The 22,342-nt window shown below is 47.9% G+C and overlaps 1 protein-coding gene across 1 annotated transcript in view; it reads left to right on the plus strand.

The window, feature by feature from the left end:
- Positions 1-22,342, plus strand: part of pros1 (protein S) — a 48,075-nt gene that overhangs the window by 1,646 nt on the left and 24,087 nt on the right. The window contains exons 2-8 of the mRNA XM_078546073.1: positions 6,598-6,755; positions 8,101-8,125; positions 9,328-9,414; positions 14,123-14,245; positions 18,693-18,824; positions 20,298-20,423; positions 21,535-21,656. Of these exons, the coding sequence (XP_078402199.1) occupies positions 6,598-6,755; positions 8,101-8,125; positions 9,328-9,414; positions 14,123-14,245; positions 18,693-18,824; positions 20,298-20,423; positions 21,535-21,656 (773 nt within the window). The remainder of the gene's footprint in view (positions 1-6,597; positions 6,756-8,100; positions 8,126-9,327; positions 9,415-14,122; positions 14,246-18,692; positions 18,825-20,297; positions 20,424-21,534; positions 21,657-22,342) is intronic.

Consider the following 22,342-nt stretch of genomic DNA (forward strand, 5'->3'; position numbering starts at 1 on the left):
AACTCGCTGTCTCCATCACACCCGGTGCTCCAGTGACCAGTCTTTGTCCCCATGACTTGCCTCTCACTCATTCCACAGCTTCATGTCTTGTACTCTCAGGAACTTGCACTTGCCAACCCCCCTCATGACTACTGCTCCCTAACCCCTGGACCACAACCCCAGCCCCAGCAGTGCATTGCAAGCTCACCAACCATCTATTCATGTACAATCCTGAATCTACAACACCTTCTCCACCAAACTTACTGTATACTCAGGACTGCAAAATACAGCTGTAAGATAAATCAAATTAGAAAATTAGACCCATTACCATCACTGAATCCCCCACTGTCAACATCCTGGGGGTTACCATTGACTAGAATGATCATTGAACTGACTAACCATATAAACACTGTGGCTACAAGAGCAGGTCAGAGGCTAGGAATCCTGCAGCAAGTAACTCACCTGCTGACTCCCCAAAGCCTGTCCACCATCTACAAGGCACAAGTCAGGAGTGTGATGGAATACTCCCCACTTGCCTGGATGAGTGCAGCTCCTACAACACTCAAGAAACTGGACACCATCCAGGACAAAGCAGCCCTGCTTGATTGGCACCACATCCACAAACATTCACTCCCTCCAGCACCGACGCACAGTAGCAGCAGTGTGTGTACCATCTACAAGATGCACTGCAGGAATTCACCAAGGCTCCTTCGACAGCAACTTACAAACCCACGATCACTACCATCTAGAAGGACAAGGGCAGCAGATACATGGGAACATCACCACCTGGAAGTTCCCCTCCAAGCCACTCACCATCCTGACTTGGAAATATATCACCGTTCCTTCACTGTCGCTGGGTCACTGTGGGTGTACCTACACCACATGGACTGCAGCGGTTCAAGAAGTCAGCTCACCACCACCTACTCAAGGGCAATTAGGGATGGGCAATAAATGCTGGCCTAACCAGCGATGCCCACATCTCATAAATGGATTAAAAAATAGTAATCATTCAGCTGATTTTGCCTGTGCTGCCCCATTGAAAGAGCGATCCATTCCCTCCCACTCTGCTGTTCTCTCTCCCAAACTCTGCACATCTCCCTTTTCCAGCTCTTCACCAGTTTCCTATGGGAGCTCATTGTTATTAAAGCTGCTTCCACCACACTTATCATTTCAATTATTAATTTAAGCCCAGAATACATTCACTTACAGTCCGATAATGCTCAAATTGACTTATTGAACCGTTGTAAATCAGTGTCTCTGATAATATTGTGCGTTGCTTGGGATGTAAGATCATGGCCCCTGATTCACAAAGAGCATTGCCACAGGAGGTCCTGTAAACGGTGTCAGTGTCCGTGTGTTAAAGGCAGTTAGTCTTTTTGGCTGAGTTATTAATAGATGTGACTTGGTATTGTAGCGGCCCTGAGAATTGAGCTGAGGTCTGTCTGTTTGTGACTGACCCCCTCTTCCTCCTTCTCCATTCCCCCTCTCCCCCTCCTTTCCCCGCTCCACTCCCACTCCACCGTCCCCCCACCCTCCCCCCTTCCAACCCCATCCCCCTCCCCTCCATTCCCCCTTCGTCCTCCCTGCCCCTTCATTCCCCCCTACTACCCATCTTCCCCTCCATTCACTCACCCCCCTCCCCCTCCTTTCCACCTCCCCATCCATTCCCCCCTTCACCCCCCCTCCCCCTCATCCTTCATCTCCCCCTCCCATTCGTTCCCCTCCACCCCCCTCGTTCCCCTCCCCCTCCATTCCCTCTTCCCCTCCGCTCCCCCTTCCACTCCATTCCCCTTCCCCCTAAATTCCAACTCCCCCTCCATTCCCCTTTCCCCCTCCTTCCCCATCCCTCTCCACTCCTCTTGCCTCAACACTTCTCCATGCACCTCCCCTCAACCCCCTCATCTCCCCCAAATCCATCCACCTCCCACCACCTTCCCTTTGCCCTCTCCCCTTCAACTCACTCCTCCCCCTCAAACTCCTACACCACACCTTCACCCCTTTCCACCCTTCAATCTCTCCTCCCCTTCACCATGCCCTCCTCCCCACTTCTGCTCCCTCCCCTCTTCCCTGTCCCCCTGCCCATCCCCTCCTCTGCCCCCTCTCCCCCTTCCCCATCTCCCCCAATCCCCCTTCTCCCCCATCCCTGTCTCCCCATCCTTTCCCCCCTCTCCTCATCTCCCCATCCCCCTCCTCGTTCCCCACTACTCCCTTCCCCGTCTCTCCCTCCCTGTCACCCCCTTCCCCCCATACCCCCTCTCCATCCCCCTCTCTCCCCCCCCTGCCCATTCCCCCCCCCTTCTCTGTCCACCCCCCTCTCTCCGCCTACCTTCACACCTTCCTTCGTCTCCCTGTCCTCACATTCCTCCGTCTCCCCCTCCCCATCCCTCCATTTCCCTGTCCCCCTCGCTTGTCCCCCCTCTCCCGTTCCCCCCTCTCCCGTTCCCCCCTCTCCCCTCATTCTCCCCTCTCGACCCAGTTCCCCTCCCATCACCACTGCCCCATCACCCCTGCCCTCCCCACTCCCGCTTATTACAGGAGGCTGAAGGCAGTTTTACATACAATGCTGGAATTTGAGATACAGAGTCGAGTTCACACTGGGAATGTGTTACTTGATTAGAAAATGACCTCCAGGAGCCATTGTCAGGTTAAAGAAACATCCCTTCGTTCTCGATCATTAGATAACTAATGAGCTTCTTGCATTATCACAAAAGCAAAATACCCCAGATGCTGAAATCGGAAATAAAAACAGGAAATTGTTTTTTTATTCATTGATGGGATGTGGGCTTCGCTGGTTGGGCCAGCATTTATTGCCCATCCCTAATTGCCCCTTGAGAAGGTGATGGTGAGCTGCCTTCTTGAACCGCTGCAGTCCATGTGGTGTAGGTACACCCACAGTGCTGTTAGGGAGGGAGTTCCAGGATTTTGACCCAGCGACAGTGAAGGAACAGCGATATATTTCCAAGCCAGGATGGTGAGTGACTTGGAGGGGAGCTTCCAGGTGGTGGTGTTCCCCTGCATCTACTGCCCTTGTCCTTCCAGATGGTAGTGGTCGTGGGTTTGGAAGGTGCTGTCTAAGGAGCCTTGGTGAATTCCTGCAGTGCATCTTGTAGATGCTACTGTGCATCAGTGGTGGAGGGAGTGAATGTTTGTGGATGGGGTGCCAAACAAGTGGACTGCTTTGTCCTGGATGGTATTGAGCTTCTTGAGTGTTGTGGGAGCTGCACTCATCCAGGCAAGTGGGGAGTATTCCATCACACTCCTGACTTGTGCCTTGTAGATGGTGGACAGGCTTTGAGGAGTCAGGAGGTGAGTTATTCTCCGCAGGATTCCTGGCCTCTGACCTGCTCTTGTAGCCACAGTATTTATATGGCTAGTCCAGTTCAGTTTCTGATCAATGACCCCCAGGATGTTGATAGTGGGGGATTCAGTGATGGTTCTTTAAAATTGATTCGTTCTGGGATGTGGGCATTGTTGGCTAGGCCAGCATTTATTGCCCATCTCTAATTGCCCTGGTTCAGAGGGCAATTTAAGAGTCAACCACATTGCTGTGGGGATGGTAACGCCATTGAATGTCAAGGGGTGATGGTTAGATTTTCTCTTGTTGGAGATGGTCATTGCCTGGCACTTGTGTGGTGTGAATGTTACTTGCCACTTGTCAGCCCAAGCCTGGATATTGTCCAGATCTTGCTGCATTTGGACATGGACTGCTTCAGTATCTGAGGAGTCGCGAATGGTGCTGAACATTGTGCAATCATCAGCGAACATCCCCACTTCTGACCTTATGATGGAAGGAGGGTCATTGATGAAGCAGCTGAAGATGGTTGGGCCGAGGACACTATCCTGAGGAACTCCTGCAGTGATGTCCTGGAGCTGAGATGACTGACCTCCAACAACCACAACCATCCTCCTTTGTGCTAGGTATAACTCCAACCAGTGGAGAGTTTTCCCCCTGATTCCCATTGACTCCAGTTTTGCTCGGGCTCCTTGATGCCACACTCGGTAAAATGCTGCCTTGATGTCAAGGACAGTCACTCTCACCTCACCTCGGGAGTTCAGCTCTTTTGTGTATGTTTGAACCAAGGCTGTAATGAGGTCAGGAGCTGAGTGGCCCTGGCGGAACCCAAACTGGGCATCAGTGAGCAGGTTATTGCTAAGCAGGTGCCACTTGATAGCACTGTTGATGACCCCTTCCATCACTTTACTGATGATTGAGAGTAGACTGATGGGGCGGTAATTGGCCAGGTCGGATTTGTCCTGCTTTTTGTGTACAGGACACACCTGGGCAATTTTCCACATAGCCGGGTAGATGCCAGTGTTGTAGCTGTACTGGAACAGCTTGGCTAGGGGTGCGGCAAGTTCTGGAGCACAAGTCTTCAGTACTATTGCTGGAATGTTGTCAGGGCCCATAGCCTTTGCAGTATCCAGTGCCTTCAGCTGTTTCTTGATATCACGTGGAGTGAACCGAATTGGCTGAAGACTGGCATCTGTGATGCTGGGGACATCCGGAGGGGGCCAAGATGGATCATCCACTGGGCATTTCTGGCTGAAGATTGTAGCAAATGCTTCAGCCTTATCTTTTGCACTGATGTGCTGGGCTTCCCCATCATTGAGGATGTGAATATTTGTGGAGTCTCCTCCTCCAGTGAGTTGTTTAATTGTCCACCACCATTCATGACTGGATGTGGCAGGACTGCAGAGTTTAGATCTGATCCGTTGGTTGTGGGATCGCTTTGCTCTGTCTATCACTTGCTGCTTATGCTGTTTGGCACGCAAGTAGTCCTGTATTATAGCTTCACCAGGTTGACACCTCATTGTTAGGTATGCCTGATGCTGCTCTTGGCATGGCCTCCTGCACTCTTCATTGAACCAGGGTTGATCCCCTGGCTTGGTGGTAATGGTAGAGTGGGGGATATGCTGGACCATGAGGTTACAGATTGTGTTCAAGTACAATTCTGCTGCTGCTGATGGCCCACAGCGCCTCATGGATGCCCAGTCTTGAGTTGCTAGATCTGTTCAAAATCTATCCCATTTAGCACGGTGGTAGTGCCACACAACACGATGGAGGGTATCCTCAATGTGAAGGCGGGACTCCGTTTCCACAATGATTGTGCGGTGGTCACTCCTATCAATGCTGTCATGGACAGATGCATCTGCGGCAGGCAGGTTGGTGAGGTTAAGTTTGTTTTTCCCTCCTATTGGTTCCCTCACCACCTGCCGCAGACCCAGTCGAGCATCTATGTCATTTAGGACTCAGCCAGCTCGGTCAGAAGCCACTCTTGGTGATGGACATTGAAGTCACCCACCCAGAGTATTTCTGCACCCTTACCACCCTCAGTGCTTCCTCCAAGTGGTGTTCAACATGGAGGAGGCACTGATTCATCAGCAGGAGGTTTCCTTGCCCATGTTTGACCTGATGCTATGAGACTTCATGGGGTCTGGAGTCAATGTTGAGGACTCCCAGGGCAACTCCCTCCTGACTGTATACCACTGTGCTGCCATCTCTACTGGGTCTGTCCTGCCGGTGGGACAGGACATACCCAGGGATGGTGATGGTGGAGTCTGGGACATTATCTGTAAGATATGATTCTGTGAGGATGACTATGTCAGGCTGTTGCTTGACTAGTCTATGAGACAGCTCTCCCAATTTTGGCACTTGCCCCCAGATGTTAGTAAGGAGGACTTTGCAGGGCCAACAGGGCTCAGTTTGCTGTTTCCGGTGCCTAGGTCGAATCTGGGTGGCCTGTTGGGTTTCATTCCTTATTGACTTATATTTAGTGGTTTCATAGAACTGAGTGGCTTGCTAAGCCATTATGGTCAGATTATTCAGATATTATTGAATTCAAATTCCACCATCTGCTATGGTGGGATTTGGACACAGGTCCCCAGAGCGTTACCCTGGGTCTCCAGGTCACTAGCCCAACGACAATACCACAATGCCACCACCTCCCCGATTATCAAGAGAGCACTTTCAGGACATATTACTGAACTTCTTACGTACTCCACAATCCCAAAGGGTTTTGTCCTCCTGGGCTGTATAGGCGAATCATATCGAGTTTCCAGTTCATGCGTTGACTGCAGTATACCTCCCGTTTCTGACCTGGGCACAGAGACAGGCAAACTCAACATGTACAAATCCACCCAGCTTCTGAATCTTGTAGGTTTCAATGAGATCAGCTCTCATTCTTCTAAACTCCAGAGAATATTGACCCGATTTACTCAGCCTCTCATCATAGGACAGCCCCCCTCAACCCAGGGACCAATCTAGTGAATCTTCACTGTACCACCTCCAATGCAATTACATCCTTTCTTAAATATGGAGACCAAAGCTGCACACAGTATTCCAGATGTGGCCTCACCAAGACCCTGTACAGTTGTAGCAAAGTGCATGGCAGCTAGTGGAAGTGTAGTCACCGTTAGAAGGTAGAATTGAAGAGGATGGACAATGAAGAGATGATCTGGCAGGACCCGCTCTCTACATTTGGCTCACACACACACGCACACTCCTTGTACATTGGTATAATTGACCCTGAGAACCTTTGGTGGATGAACTTTTAAAGTAGACTTGGGCATGGAGTGAGTGATCAGCAATTAGACGTTGATTTTTTTGTGTTCACACAGTCCTGAAACACCACCGAGCCTCCCAGTTCCTCATCAGACAAAGACGCGCAAACGTCATCTTCGAGGAACATAAACAAGGCAGTTTAGAGCGGGAATGCATTGAAGAATTTTGCAACAAGGAGGAAGCTAGGGAAGTATTTGAGAACAATGCGGAAACAGTAAGTACTTCACCTTCTTGACAATGCAGTGGGACCACACAGTGGGTACCGCATTCAACGGAGGAAAAACATTGTGGGTTCAAGACCCACTCCAGAGACTTGAGCACAAAATCCAGGTTGACACTTCAGTGCAGTACTGATGGAGTGCAGCACTGTCAGAGGGTCAGTACTGAGGGAGTGCTGCACTGTCGGAGGGTCAGTACTGAGGGAGTGCTGCACTGTCGGAGGGTCAGTACGGAGGGAGTGCTGCACTGTCAGAGGGTCAGTACGGAGGGAGTGCTGCACTGTCAGAGGGTCAGTACTGAGGGAGTGCTGCACTGTCAGAGGGTCAGTACTGAGGGAGCGCTGCACTGTCAGAGGGTCAGTACTGAGGGAGTGCCGCACTGTCAGAGGGTCAGTACTGAGGGAGTGCTGCACTGTAAGAGGGTCAGTACTGAGGGAGTGCTGCACTGTCGGAGGGTCAGTACTGAGGGAATGCTACATGTGAGTGGCCTCGGATGGATAGTTAAACCGATGCCCCAATCTTCCCCCTTTGGTGAATGCAAAAGATCTCATGATGCTATTTTGACGGAAGTCAGGATCATTTTCCCAGATGTGGTGGGCTCGATCTTTATCCCTCAACCAACATCAACAAAGCAGGTTTTTTGTCCTTTTGTCTCGGTGTTGTTTTTTGGGAGCTTGCTGTGTGCGGATTGGCTGCCATATTTCCTACATTGCGGAAGTGCTGAAACATGAAAAGACTTTGTTAACTGTTAGGCGTTTTGCGATGTGCTGATGTTGGGAAAGGTTGGAGGGATTGAGGATGGGGCAGCCCAACTAAATCCAGGTCCTAAAGATTTTGACATGTTCCATTTGTTTTGAAAGGACGTCTGTTGGGTGTTACTGCGGGGAGGGAGGAGGTGTTTTGAACACCCTCCCTGGAGTGAACACCTAATGTTATATTTCTGCAGCCTCCCCAGTGTCTGGGATGTATCCTGACTGATCACTCCCCTGGGGCGAGCTTCTCTCCCCCTCCACTCCCGCCTCACACACCAGCGGCAATTGGGGGTCGATTGTCAAGTAGTTTCCTGTCAGGCTTACAGAGCAAACTCTCCGTTGTTCTCTCTGAGGTTCTGACAGTCCGGCCTGTCACTGGGTTTAACTTTGTGATGGCCATTATTGTTTTAATTGTCCTCACAGAATAAGAGCCCGCCACATATTGGTAGATAGTAAAAAGGTGTGGTCAGTGAGTGACACACCAGACCTCTGTCTCTGTGCTGGGGACTGGGAAATAGAGGCTCAGGCTGGTGTTGATTCCGCTCCGAGGAATGTTATCCCTGAAACCTGTCTTTCTTTCTTTCCACAGAATTACTTTTACCCCAGGTACCTTGGTAAGTTCGACTTCTCAGGCTGTGCATTTTACCATTTGCTTTAGACATGGTTATTGCAGAATAAGCAGAGACATCTAGATCAGGCCGCAGGAACAGGAGGAGGCCATTCAGCCCCTCGAGCCTGTTCCACCATTCAGTTATATCATTGCTGACCTGTATCTTAACTGCATTCACCCACCTTGGTTCTGTAATCTTAATCCCTTTACCCAACAAAAATCTATCAATCTCTTGAAATTTTTAATTGACCCACACCCTCAACAGCTGTTTGTGGGGGAGAGAGTTCCAGATTTCCACTCCCCTTTGTGTGAAGAAGTGCTTCCTGACATCACCCCTGAACGGCCTGGATCGAATTTTAAGATTCTGCCCCCTTGTTCTGGACTCCCCCCCACCAGAGGAAATAATTTCTATCAACCTCCTCAACTCTTTTGATCACCTGAAACATCTCAATTAGATGCCTCTTAACTCCTTAATCTTCTTTACTCAAGACAGTACAAGCCTAGTCTGTGCAAATTGTCCTGATAATTTAACCCTTTGAGCCCCGGGGCTGTTCTGGTCAATTTGCGCTGTACCCCTTCCGAGGTCAGTGTCTCCTTCCTGAGGTACGGCGCCCACAGTTGAACACAGTGGTCACTGTCTCTTACGGTTTCCGTGTGTTTCACAGCTTTGCCGATTGAAGTGCGTGGGTGATTGGAAGGTTTGCTGGTCTGACATTCCCAGAACACTGATTCTCTGCTCCCCACAGGGAGGGCACCAGACTGTCTCACATGACCTGTCAGAAATTTACAGTTTGCTGCCTCATCATATTTTACCCATGCCCTGGGTGCCCTGCTTTAGTGGCAGGACCCACCTGCAGGAACATAGATTACAAACCAGATCACCTAGAGTCTCCTGCAATAGGACACAGATTTACAGGGAATCACTCCCCACTCACTTTCCCCTTTTCCCCTCACCTCGATCTACTTCTCTCTCCCCCCGCCCCCAAACACCAACACCCCCAACCCCCAATGTTCCTAATATGTATCTCATTGTGGAGAGACTTTGCAGTGGGAATGTAAATTTGTCAGATTGTCCCGGATTTGCAGTAGTGGGTGTGTTGCAAAGTTCAGCTTGTGTGAATCTACTCACTAACCAGATCACACAATCTTTCTTACTGGAGCCTTGTTACTGTGAAGCCTCACACTCTCTCCTTGTCTCCCCTGCAGACTGCCTCAGCCTCCACCAGCCACACGTTGCAAAGCAGCATCGCTCTTCCAGACGCTCTCCTGCAGACTTGCGGAACTGTGTGATTGGTAGGTTAAAGTCAGAGGAATGCCCTTACTGACGGGGCATAAATATATAACTGGGGCTTAAAGTAAGAACAGAATGTGTCTCATCTTCATATTTACAGCTGCGGAATTATTGGCAAATGGAGTGAGTATGGTGAGCATTTTTCTTTTAAACATACCCTGGCTTAAGACTCAGCCACATAGTGTCGGACAGGAGTCACTGGAGCCTCGGACTAGGTAGCGCTGGCAAATCCCTACCCCGAAGGCTGTGAGTGAATGAGTATTTTTGATAATCTAGAAGCCCTTTCCATTCATGTAGTCGTTTGGCAGTACAGGACCTGAGTATCACTGAAAAAAGAGACATTTTTTTGTTGAAGCTTTTCATCTTGCACTCACCAGGACAATTCGCGAGAAAATACCAATGTCAGGGGAAATAACATATTTATACTGTATGAGCAGAGAGTGCTGATTGGTTGGCAAGTGGACTCTGATTGGTAGAGGCATTGCCATGGAGAATGCACTGTTGATAGTGACTGACAGTTAACTACCAAGCAATCAGCACTCACTTCTCATACAGTATAAATATGTTGTTTCCCCTGACATTGGTTTTTTTTGTGTATTGTCCTGATGAGTGCAAGATGAAAAGTTTCAACAAAAAATATCTCTTTTTTTCAGTAATACTCTTTCCATTCCTTATGCCACAATTTCCCACTTTAGTAGATTTTGAGCTCCTAAGCTTTGGGATGTTAGTCCAGGCCTATAGCCACAGGGTTATTGTACTTGGCCACATGTGGAAATTAACTCTCTCTCTATTATCTTCAGATACATTGTTCAAGTTATATAAGCCTTGTAAATGGCACCCATGTCTCATTGGGGAGCACTCCTGTCCCTGTTTTTATGACCCACTCCAGAGACTTGAGCATGAAAATCCAGGTACTGAGGGAGTGCCGCACTGTCGAGGGTCAGTACTGAGGGAGTGCTGCACTGTCGGACTGTCAGTATGGAGGGACTGCACTGTCAGAGGGTCAGTACTGAGGGAGTGCTGCATTGTCAGAGGGTCAGTACTGAGGGAGCGCTGCACTGTCAGAGGGTCAGTACTGAGGGAGTGCTGCACTGTCGGAGGGTCAGTACTGAGGGAGTGCTGCACTGTCGGAGGGTCAGTACTGAGGGAGTGCTGCACTGTTGGAATGTCAGTACTGAGGGAGTGCTGCACTGTCAGAGGGTCAGTACTGAGGGAGCGCTGCACTGTTGGACTGTCAGTACTGAGGGAGTGCTGCACTGTCAGAGAGTCAGCACTGAGGGAGTGCTGCACTGTCAGAGGGTCAGTACTGAGGGAGCGCTGCACTGTCGGAGGGTCAGTATTGAGGGACCGCTGCACTGTCAGAGGGTCAGTACTGAGGGAGTGCTGCACTGTAAGAGGGTCAGTACTGAGGGAGTGCTGCACTGTCAGAGGGTCAGTACTGAGGGAGTGCTGCACTGTCAGAGGGTCAGTACTGAGGGAGTGCTGCACTGTCGGAGGGTCAGTACTGAGGGAGTGCTGCACTGTCAGAGGGTCAGGACTGAGGGAGTGCTGCACTGTCAGAGAGTCAGCACTGAGGGAGTGCTGCACTGTCAGAAATGCTGTCCCATGAGTGAGACATTAAATCGAGACCCCGTCCACCCTCTCAGGTGGATGTAAAGACTGCTATCACTCTATCGAATATTAGCAGGGGAGTCCTTTCTGGTGTTTGTAAGATTCAGCCGGCTTTACAGCAGCATGTTTTGAGTGAGTACAAGACGCATGTTGGTGGGGTATACAGAACAGATTTTATTGATACTGAGTATTGCTGATTGATCTAACCCCGTGGGTTTTTTTTCTGTCTTTACCCTTCACGGCCTCCAAGTAACTGTTGAAAGCCATGCTCCTTTGTCTACTCTATATTTTACATCAGAGATTCATGTCTCAGATAAGACCTCACACAACCAGTGGTTCGGGTTTGGAATGCACATGCCTGGAAATGTGGTGGAGGCAAGTTCGATTGAGGCATTCAAGAGGACACCAGATGATTATCTGAATAGAAACAACGTGCAGGGGCACGGGGAAAAGGCAGGGCAATGGCACTAGGTCATAATGCTCATTTGGAGAGCTGGTGCAGGCATGAGGGGCCGAATGGCCTCCTTCTGTGCTGTTAAAATTCCGTGATTCTGTGATTCATGCTGTTTCTATTCTTGAATCTTTTGAAAACAGGCTATTTGTGTGAACAGTTGTACTTGTTTACTCCAAAGCTACCTCCATCAAACGAGACTCCCTGACTTAACTGTTCATGAATCCTTTTAAAGAATAAGCTTTATTAACCATTATCCTTCTGTCCTAGTTAATGGATCCCTCTACCTGGATTTATTGCATTTGTCCACACAATTACACTTGACTCACTCATGGGTGTCATTTATTTCCTTACACAAGCATTAAAGACAGGTTATATCCGAATACTTCACAATCATCCTGTTACCTTATAAAACCTGTAGCTCCACCACATAAAGAAGTTCAACTGTTAATCCTTTGAGACTCTTTGATGTCCTGCAGTGCCCTGGACAATATTTAATCCACAGCAAACAACACCAGGAGAGCGTATTAACTGTCAGTCACCTTGTTTGGTGTTTTTGCTGTGTGCAAATTTGCTGCTGTGTTTATCGACACTATAAGAGCGGGTCCACACTGAATATGGATGTACTGCTCCTCAGTCCCAATTCTGTTCTTCAAGCAAATGTCACCTGAATGAGTTGAGATGTTGAAAGATGTTTACTTGTCCTGTGAAATAATAACAATCAAGCTTTCGGGTTATTTTGATTTGATTGTATTAGCTTCTCTTTATCATTGCCCGATGATGGAGGAACTAAATCCAGAGAGAGATCAAGTCTAAGATAAAACCGGGAGCTGGATTTTCCCAGGGGGGATGGCAAACAGGAAGCAAATTCGATTCTAGATCGCGGAGCTGGCACTGACAGCGGTTTTCCCTGGGTCAGGTCCTGAATTAGGTCAGGGACAGGTCTGCCATCCAATAGGGCTGCTAGGATGTGGCAGTGGAGGTGGGTCACCTCTGGAGGGGGCAGATGAAAGGACACCTGTAAAAGGGTTCTGTAAGTATCCCAAAATCTAAGACAGTAGAATTGCTGCTTTCAACCATGTTGTCAGCCAATCGTTAACAGTCTGCTTGGTAAACCCCATCCCCCACCCCGCAGGTCTTTCCCAAAGCCAACATCCTAGAGAACATTGCTGTACATCTTTGATATTGAATTTTTAAGGCAACCCTTGTGTGTAGGACATAAAAACATAGAAACTAGGAGCAGGAGTAGGCCATTCGGCCCTTCGAGCCTGCTCCACCATTCATTATGATCATGGCTGATCATCCAACTCAATAGCCTGCTCCCGCTTTCTCCCCATACCCTTTGATCCCTTTCACCCCAAGAGCTACATCTAACTCCTTCTTGAAAACATACAATATTTTGGCCTCAACTACTTTCTGTGGTAGTGAATTCCACAGGCTCACCACTCTCTGGGTGAAGAAATTTCTCCTCATCTCAGTCCTAAATGGTCTACCCCATATCCTCAGACTGTGACCCCTGGTTCTGGACTTCCCCCACCATCGGGAACATCCTTCCTGCATCTACCCTGTCTAGTCCTGTTAGAATTTTATAGGTTTCTATGAGATCCCCCCTCATTCTTGATTGATATTGTCATTGATATTATCTCTTCCTATGTACTTATTCCACATGGACCAGCACCAATATGCCGCTTCCTGCCTTCTGCCCTTCCCTCATGTGTGCTGTTCTAAATAACGTCGTTAGCTCACCATCTTATACCATGCCACAAAGTTTCATCGAGTTTTCTTCTCTCCTGACTCACTCCAACCTGCCCTAGTCTATGTGAAAGCTGAGGGCTCCTAGGGGTGGTCGCCTCCACCAAAGTTCCAAACCTTCTGAAAGCCAGGCTCATAGCAAACCCTTAAGTTGTTTAACTGGCCGGTAAATACACACGGAGCAGCTGCGAGACCCCGCGTTCTCCTCCTCCCTCTAGGCAGCTGCTGATGACGGAAACAGAGCTGGAATTTCTGGCCTTGTGACATGGCGGGCCTGTTCCTGTCCGGACAGGAAAGGCCAGGAAAACCCGGCCTCGGTACTCTGGGAGATTTGTCCAGTCCACATTGGGAGATATTCTTCAGATTTTCTCCTCAGGAGATTGGGGTTGGGTAGAGTCCATGATGGGGTAAACTGAGGGTAGTCAACACCAACAACAACAACCTTCATTTATTTAGTGTCTTTTAAATGCAGTAAAATATCCCAAGCCAGTGCACAAGAGTGATTGCCAAACATAATTTGACACTGAGAGGATATCAGGACAGGTGACCAAAAGCTTGGTCAAAGATGTAGTATCCTGGAGTGTCAATGGAGTGGCTGAGGGTGGGCATTCCAGAGCTTAGAGCCATACCAGCTGAGGCCTGGCCACCAATAACGATTAGAATCAGGGATGGTCAAAAGGCCAAAATTGGGGGAGCGCAGAGATCTCGGCTGGAGGAGGTTGCAGAGATAGGGAGGGGCGAGGCCATTGAACACAAAGATGAAAATTTTAAAATCATCAGTGAAAGGAACTGGCTAGACCAATCCATCTTCTCTCAATCTATTTAATATTTATTTGTGTGCCTTTGAACGTTTACTTGGAAATACAACCTGGTTTATGGCCTCCTGTTTCATGCAGGAATCCCGGACCAGTGCTCCCCTTCGCTGTGTAGCCCTGAAGGCTCAGTCAAGTGTGTGGACAAAGAGGCCGCTTTCAGCTGTGTCTGCAAGGAAGGATGGCATGGAGACAGATGTCAGTATGGTATGTCTCAAACAGACCCCTGTCACAAAGAGATATTAATGTCTATAATGTCATTGGGAATTATTTGTAAAATGGAATTGTAGTGGGGGTTCTGTGTTTATGAGTTTGACTGTGTGCCTCTTAATTGGATTAAATCCTGCTAGTCTGGGTGCTTTGATGTGCGCTAGTTTCAGATGTTAAGTGGGTAAACAGTAAGGAAGTTAAAAGGCAAAGTGTATATTTGCATTTTCTGAATAAAGTATTCAAGAGTGGGAGTAAAATCCTGCACCGAGCTGGGAGAAGCCAAGCAAATATGTTTATATTACTAATAAAATTAGTGGGATGAAAATGTTATTGTTAGATGATGTGAACTTAAAAGCCTAGAGACACCATGGAAAATTTATTTTCAAAGGGGAAGCTAGGTATAAAGAGGGATGGGAGATTGTGCATAAGGCAGAGGCTTTTAACATCTAACCAGCCTGTACACCTCCAGCTGTGTCTGCAAAGGAACCAAATTGCAAGGAACCTCATTTTGAATTCGTAAGGTCATATGTGCTTTGCCTGGTGACTGTTTAAAGTCTATGGGTTACTGTTGCCTTGGTGAAGATTTACCTGGGAGTGATTAATTTGGGGATTTGTTTAAAAGTTATTATGGTAGTAATTTGTAGATGTGTATGTGTTTAATTTGTTGTAAATTAATAAATGTTTAATTTAGTTTTATATAAAAAACCTCTTGAGGCTCGGTGGTCTTATTACTGAAGTCAGAGCTGCATTTCAAACATACCAATTGAAAATATAAGTTATGACAGTTGTTCAAGTTTCTTTCTGGGGTTTAAACAACTCAGCCTTTACCAACTGCTGTGTCATAACATCCCCAAAACGGAATTCATCGGCACTGAAAGACTGAGAATATTAAAAGCCACTTTATTTGTGTCAGTAATGTTCTAATGGTCAGGCTGTAGAAATGATTCCTATTGAGATCCAAAAGTGAATTACAGGTCATTAACACGTTCATTTGCAAAGTCAAGGCACTACTTTTAACAGGTTTTAGAAGGCGGTACAGAATCACAGAAATTTCAGCACAGGAAGAGGCCATTCGGCCCATCAGCCATAGTGTCAGTGCTACCTCTTCAACTACACACACTTACTGGGATCACATCTCCCTGTCCTGTTCCCCATATTCATCTGCTTTCTTTTCCAAATGCTTCTCCAGTTTCCCTTTACATCTCTCCATGTGACCCACCCATTTAATCTGTCTTTGGTCCCTTTCATCCCCTTGAAATGAGTTATGTTCCATTCCTGACCTTTTAGGTGGTGCTTCTCTTTCTGTTTCTATTTTCAATGTGACCCTATTTGGATTCTGGTCATTATTTCCCACGTGTTCTCTTATCTTCAGGCCACTACTTGTCCGGTTTCATTAGCCAGACCCAGAATCTCATTTGGACATTAGCAGCCAGATTAGGAGAATAGTCTTGCTTTAATAAGGTTATATCCCTCCTTCTTTTTGCTGCCTTTGCCTCTCCTGAGTGTGTAGTAACTGGGGACATCTTATTCCTCTCTGATTCTATCAATGCTGTAATGTCAAATCCCCTTGATTGAATTCATGCCTCTGACGCACCATCTTATACTTTGTACATTTGTATATAAACACTGGACGGGTTGCACCCCTCAATGTCCTCTTCCACTAGAGTTTTTATATTCCTTTCTTCGCTTGCCTCATTTGTAACCGCTCCGCTGTCTGCCCTAAGCAGCATCTCTATACATGTAGAGACGCCTCCATTTCTTATAAAGCGGCCTCTTGTCGCATCTCTTCATGACCAGGACAGTTCCAGATTAATATTCTTCAGCTGTCTCGGAAACACTCCGCCTCCTGCAATGGATGTGCTGGTCTTCACTCGGACTCAGATAGTGGGATAGGACAGAAGGAGGCCATTCAGTCCAACGTGCCTGGGCCACCTCTTGGAAAGAGTGATCCAATTGGTCCCACTCCCCACTGTTCTTTCCCTGTAGTCCTGCAAAATTTTCCCCTCCAACTATTCCTCCAATTCCCCTTTGAAGGTCTTCATTGAGTCTGCTCCCACCGCCCTGTCAGGCAGCACCTTCCAGATCACAACAACTCGCGGTGTGAATCATTTCTCCACATGTCGCCTCTGGTTCTTTTCTCTTACGGTAAATCTCATGGCAGACTGCCACATGTTGAGATAAGAAACTGGACATAGGCTTGCGGTGAAAGGACCATTGATCTATCCTTCAAATATCCGCCTTCCTGATTGTCAGCCAGAATCTCCGTGGAACGATGTCTTATAGGAGACGTCACCCCGATCCTAAGCAGCAAACACCAGCCTCATCCATCCTGGGAGCAAAGATTAAACTCTGCTGTTTATTGTCCTCCTATTCGAACCATCTTCACTGCCAGGTTATCACTGGGACATGTGTGAAGAGGATATTCAATTACCCATCAACTTATATTCAATTATAGTGTCAGCTGTAAACTCAGTGGGTAGGACTCTTACCTCCGAATCAGAAGATTGTGGGTTTAAATCCAACTCCAGAGGCCTGAGCAAAAAAATGTAAGCCGAGACTGAGGGAGTGCTGCACTGTCAGAGGGTCAGTACTGAGGGAGTGCTGCACTGTCAGAGGGTCAGTACTGAGGGAGTGCTGCACTGTCAGAGGGTCAGTACTGAGGGAGTGCTGCACTGTCAGAGGGTCAGTACTGAGGGAGTGCTGCACTGTCAGAGGTTCAGTACTGAGGGAGTGCTGCACTGTCAGAGGGTCAGTACTGAGGGAGTGCTGCACTGTCAGAGGGCCAGTACTGAGGGAGTGCTGCACTGTCAGAGGGTCAGTACTGAGGGAGTGCTGCACTGTCAGAGGGTCAGTACTGAGACTGTGCTGCACTGTCAGAGGGTCAGTACTGAGGGAGTGCTGCACTGTCAGAGGGTCAGTACTGACGGAGCTCTGCACTGTCAGATGGTCAGTACTGAGGAAGTGCTGCACTGTCAGAGGGTCAGCACTGAGGGAGTGCTGCACTGTCAGAGGGTCAGCACTGAGGGAGTGCTGCACTGTCAGAGGGTCAGCACTGATGGAGTGCTGCACTGTCAGAGGGTCAGTACTGAGGGAGTGCTGCACTGTCAGAGGGTCAGTACTGAGGGAGTGCTGCACTGTCAGAGGGTCAGGACTGATGGAGTGCAGCACAGTCAGAGGGTCAGGACTGATGGAGTGCTGCACTGTCAGAGGGTCAGTACTGAGAGAGTGCTGCACAGTCAGAGGGTCAGAACTGATGGAGTGCAGCATTATCAGAGGGGTAGTACTGAGGGAGCACTGTACTGTCAGAGAGTCAGTACTGAGGGAGTGCTGCACTGTCAGAGGGTCAGCACTGAGGGAGTGCTGCACTGTCAGAGGGACAGTACTGAGGGAGTGCTGCACTGTCGTAGGGTCAGTACTGAGAGAGTGCTGCGCTGTCGGAGGGTCAGTACTGAGGGAGCGCTGCACTGTTAGAGGGTCAGTACTGAGGGAGTGCTGCACTGTTAGAGGGTCAGTACTGAGGGAGTGCTGCACTGTCGGAGGGTCAGTACTGAGGGAGTGCTGCACTGTCAGAGGGTCAGTACTGAGGGAGTGCTACACTGTCAGAGGGTCAGTACTGAGGGAGTGCTGCACTGTCAGAGGGTCAGTACTGAGGGAGTGCTGCACTGTCGGAGGGTCAGTACTGAGGGAGTGCTGCACTGTCGGAGGGTCAGTACTGAGGGAGTGCTGCACTGTCGGAGGGTCAGTACTGAGGGAGTGCTGCACTGTCAGAGGGTCAGTACTGAGGGAGTGCTGCACTGTCAGAGGGTCAGTACTGAGGGAGTGCTGCACTGTCAGAGATGAGACCTTTTGGATGAAACGTTAAACTGAGACCCTCCCTGGTGGACAATGATTATTTTGAAGACGAGCAGGGAAGTTATATCCAATGTCCATGGGCCAATCTTTAATCCTCAATTAGCATCATAAAAAACAGATTACCTGATCATTATCACGTTGCTTTGTGTGGGACCTTGCTGTGTGCCAATTGGCTGCTATGTTTCCTGCATTACAACAGTGACTGCACTTCTAAATTACTTCACTGTCTGTGGAGTCTTCTGGGCCTACCCAAGATTAGGAAAGGTGCTATAGAAATGCAAGGCTTTCACCTTTACTGGTCACCCACCAAAATCTTTATTATTGGTTCGGTATGCAGCTTCCGCTGTGGTTCCTGTTTCTCAAAATACATGATTGTAAATTTATACCAGTTAATAATTAATAGCTCCAGTGATCAGGGAATGATTTGAATGTTTAACTATATTTTCCTAGTTTGATCAGAGCTTAGTAACAAACTATTTACTGGGTTTATTTTTACAGAAAAGTAAAAATCTTTCTGTTTTTAACCCTAATTTGTTGCAAGTTTGGGTATTGTGAAAGGTACAAATTAACAATTTTTAAATTTGTTGTTTAGATATAGACGAATGTAGAAGTGGAATACTGGAGGAGAAAGCATGTAACCATTCCTGCAACAATGTACCTGGGAGCTATCGTTGCTTCTGTGATGATGGCTTCTACATGCATTCAGATAAACGGAACTGCATTGGTAAGAAACATAGAGGCAGAAAACCTCATCGCATTTAAAAAAGACATTGGATATGCACTTACAGGGCAATGGGCCAAGAACTGGAAAGTGGGATTAGGCTGGTACAGATACGACTGGCCGAATGGTCACCTTCTGTGCTGCAAATTTTTCTATGTTTCTATGTTAGCAAGATGGTTTGTGTGTACATGTGCATCTGTGTGTGTGCATCTGTGTGTGTCAGCGTGCGTGTGCGTGTGTCTGTGTCAGCCATGTGTGTGTGTGTGTCCGTGTATGTGTGTGTATACGTGTGTGTGTAAGTGTGTGTATGTGTCAACTTGTGTGTGTATGTATGTGTGTGTACATGTCAGCGTGTGTACATGTGTGCATATATTTCAGTGTGTGTGTACATGTGTGTGTGTCAGCCGTGTGTGTGTGTGTGTGAGAGCCGTGTGTGTGTCAGCCATGTATGTATGTGTGTCAGCTATGTGTGTTTGTATATGTGTGTGTGTGAGCCATGTGTGTGTCAGCCATTTGTATGTGTGTGTGTGTGTGAGCCATGTGTGTGTGAGCCGTGTCTGTGTGTGTGTACCTATTTCTCATTTTCCTTGTTTAAGATGCGCATTGAAACTACCTCCTTGAGTGAGCTTTTGGCCATTTGCCCTAATATCTCGTTATGTGGCTCAGTGTGAATGTTTGTTTGATAAATGTTCCTATGAAATGCCTTGGGATGTGTTACTGCATTAGTGGTGCTATATGAATGCATGTTGTTTTTATAATGAATGCCAGGGATGAGGGATTTTAGTTGGAGAGGTTGGAGTTGTTTTCCTTGGAGCAGAGAAGGTTAGGGGGAGAAGTAATGAAGAGTTTTGGTTGAGTAACTGTTTCCAGTGGCAGGAGGGTCAGTAACCAGAGGGACACAGATTGAAGAGAATGGGGAAAAGAACCAGAGGGGAAGATGAAGAGAATGTCTTCCACAGCGATTTGTGGTGATCTGGAATGCGCTGCCTGAAAGGGCGGTGGGAGAAGACTCAGTAAAACTTTCCAAAGGGAATTGGATAATTAGTGAAGGGTATAAGATATGCAGGGCTATGGGGAAAGAGCTGGGGGAGTGGGACGAATTGGATCGCTTTGTCAAAGAGCCAGCACAGGCATGATGGGCCAAATGGCCTCCTTCTGTAAGATTATAGAAAAGGGCAACCAGAGTGGTCCCCGTGTGCCTCAGTTAGAGCATGTGCAAATTTAGGGTCTCAAGGTACTGGGACTGATCTTCCTGAGTTTGTGGTCCCCAGGAGAGCCTGGTCTCCAATTTGCTGTTCGTGGGGTCTTGCTGTGTGAAAATAAGCTGCCATGCTTCCTACATCACAACAGCATTTTAAAAAACATTTCATTGGCTGTAAAGCGCTTTGGGATGTCCAGATGCTGTGAAAGGGGTTATAGACATGTGAACCCTTTCCCTAATCTCTGACTTGTGCCTTATTCTCTTTAACTTTCCAGATTGGAACGAGTGTACAATGAAACCTGATATCTGTGGGAAAGCCACTTGCAACAATCTGCTGGGCGCTTACGAGTGTAAATGCGGCAAAGGATACCTCTTCAATCCCAACACGAAAGACTGCGAGGGTGAGAGCTGAACACAGGTTTCTGAAAACTGCAGCAACTTATAGGTAGCTAAATTTAAACTGGGGCTCATTCAGCAGCTAGATGGTGGCGTGATGCACATACTCCCCTGACCAGTATTAGTATGTTGTGTTTCTGTGAGACAGAAGCTTGGTGTTAAGGAACATTGAAGATGGGGCTTTGTTTGCTGCAATGCTCAGGCCTTGCCCAACATATGGCAGGAAACTGCCCTTAAAACCAGTGGGGAAAATACTGGTTGGATTGGCAAAACTGGACACCTTAGTTGGAACTGGTTCTGGATTTTCCATCCACCCGAATTTTGCAGCCAGCCTCTGTGCTGTTCACCCCCTCTTGTTCTAATCTTCATCTCGCCATGGACATACCGAAGTGTGGCTCACCTTCCCCCTGTTCCCGAGTGCGAGTAGCATGGGCAAGGCTGTGTATCCCTAGGCAGCAGAGATATGAGGGCCTTCAGTTACATGGAGAGACAGGAGAAGCTGGGATTGTTCTCCTCAGAGCAGAGAAGGTTAAGAGGAGACTCGATAGACGTGTGCAGTCAGGAGGGTTTTGATAGAGTTAATAAGGAGGAAAGTTTCCATCGACGGGAGGGTGGGTAACTGGAGGGACACAGACTGACAATAATTGGCAGAAGAGCCAGAGGGGGAGATGAAGAGAATTTTTTTACACAGCGAGTTGTTGTGATCTGGAAGGCGCTGCCTGAAAGGGCGGTGGAAGCAGATTCAATAGGAACTTTCAAAAGGGGAATTAGATAGTATCTGTGGAGAGAGAAAGACAGAGTTAATGTTTTGAGTCTGTATGACTCTTCTTCAGGGATGCCCACATCCCGTGAAATATAAATACAAGTTGCATTGGCGGGATTTGAACTCACTAGCCATCCTGTGCCACAATTGTTACACTGTGAACAGCAGGTTCTCCTGTTGCACAGTGAGAATATTCATACAGGAGAAACCATGGTGAGAAATTGTAGATGCCATTGATGACTACTGTGTTTTATTTCGACTTTACCTTCCCTTCAGTCTGGAGTATTCTTTTTAAGTTAAGGATGAGTTGAGAGAAAAATAAGTGTTTCTAAAGTTTGATCTTCTCCAAATAGATATTGATGAATGTGCTGCGAACATGTGTACACATGGCTGTGTGAATTCTCCTGGCAGCTACATCTGTTTCTGTGACGGGAGGAAAGGCGAGAAGTTATCAGCCGATGGTCATAGTTGTCAGGTGAAGGAAGAAGGAACTTGCATTTATATAGCGCCTTTCACAACCTCAGGATGCCCTAAAGCGCTTTACAGCCAATGAAGTACTATCGAAGTCACTGTTGTGATGTAGGAAACATGGCAGCCCATTTGCGCACAGCAGGATCCCACAAACAGCAACGTGATAATGACCAGATAATCTGTTTTTAGTGATGTCGGTGAGGGATAGATATTGGCCAGGATGCCAGAGTCAACTATTCCCATTTCAGCACGCAGAGTACAATTGGACTCCAAGACCCTTTTTTATTCATTCATGGGATGTGGGCTTCGCTGGCTATGCCAGCATTTATTCCCCATCCCTAATTGCCCCTTGAGAAGGTGGTGGTGAGCTGCTTTCTTGAACCACTGTAGTCCATGTGGTGTAGGTACACCCACAGTGCTGTTAGGAAGGGAGTTCCAGGATTTTGACCCAGCGACAGTGAAGGAATGGCCGATATATTTCCAAGTCAGGATGGTGAGTGGCTTGGAGGGGAACTTCCAGGTGGTGATGTTCCCAACTATCTGCTGCCCTCGTGCTTCTAGATGGTAGCGATTGTGGGTTTGGAAGGTGCTGTCTAAGGAGCCTTGGTGAGTTCCTGCAGTGTAATCTTGTAGGTGGTACACACTGCTGCTACTGTGCGTTGGTGGTGAGTGAATGTTTGTGGATGTGGT

This window comes from Cetorhinus maximus, chromosome 7 (genome assembly GCF_964194155.1).
Source record: "Cetorhinus maximus chromosome 7, sCetMax3.hap1.1, whole genome shotgun sequence".
Lineage (NCBI taxonomy): Eukaryota > Metazoa > Chordata > Chondrichthyes > Lamniformes > Cetorhinidae > Cetorhinus > Cetorhinus maximus.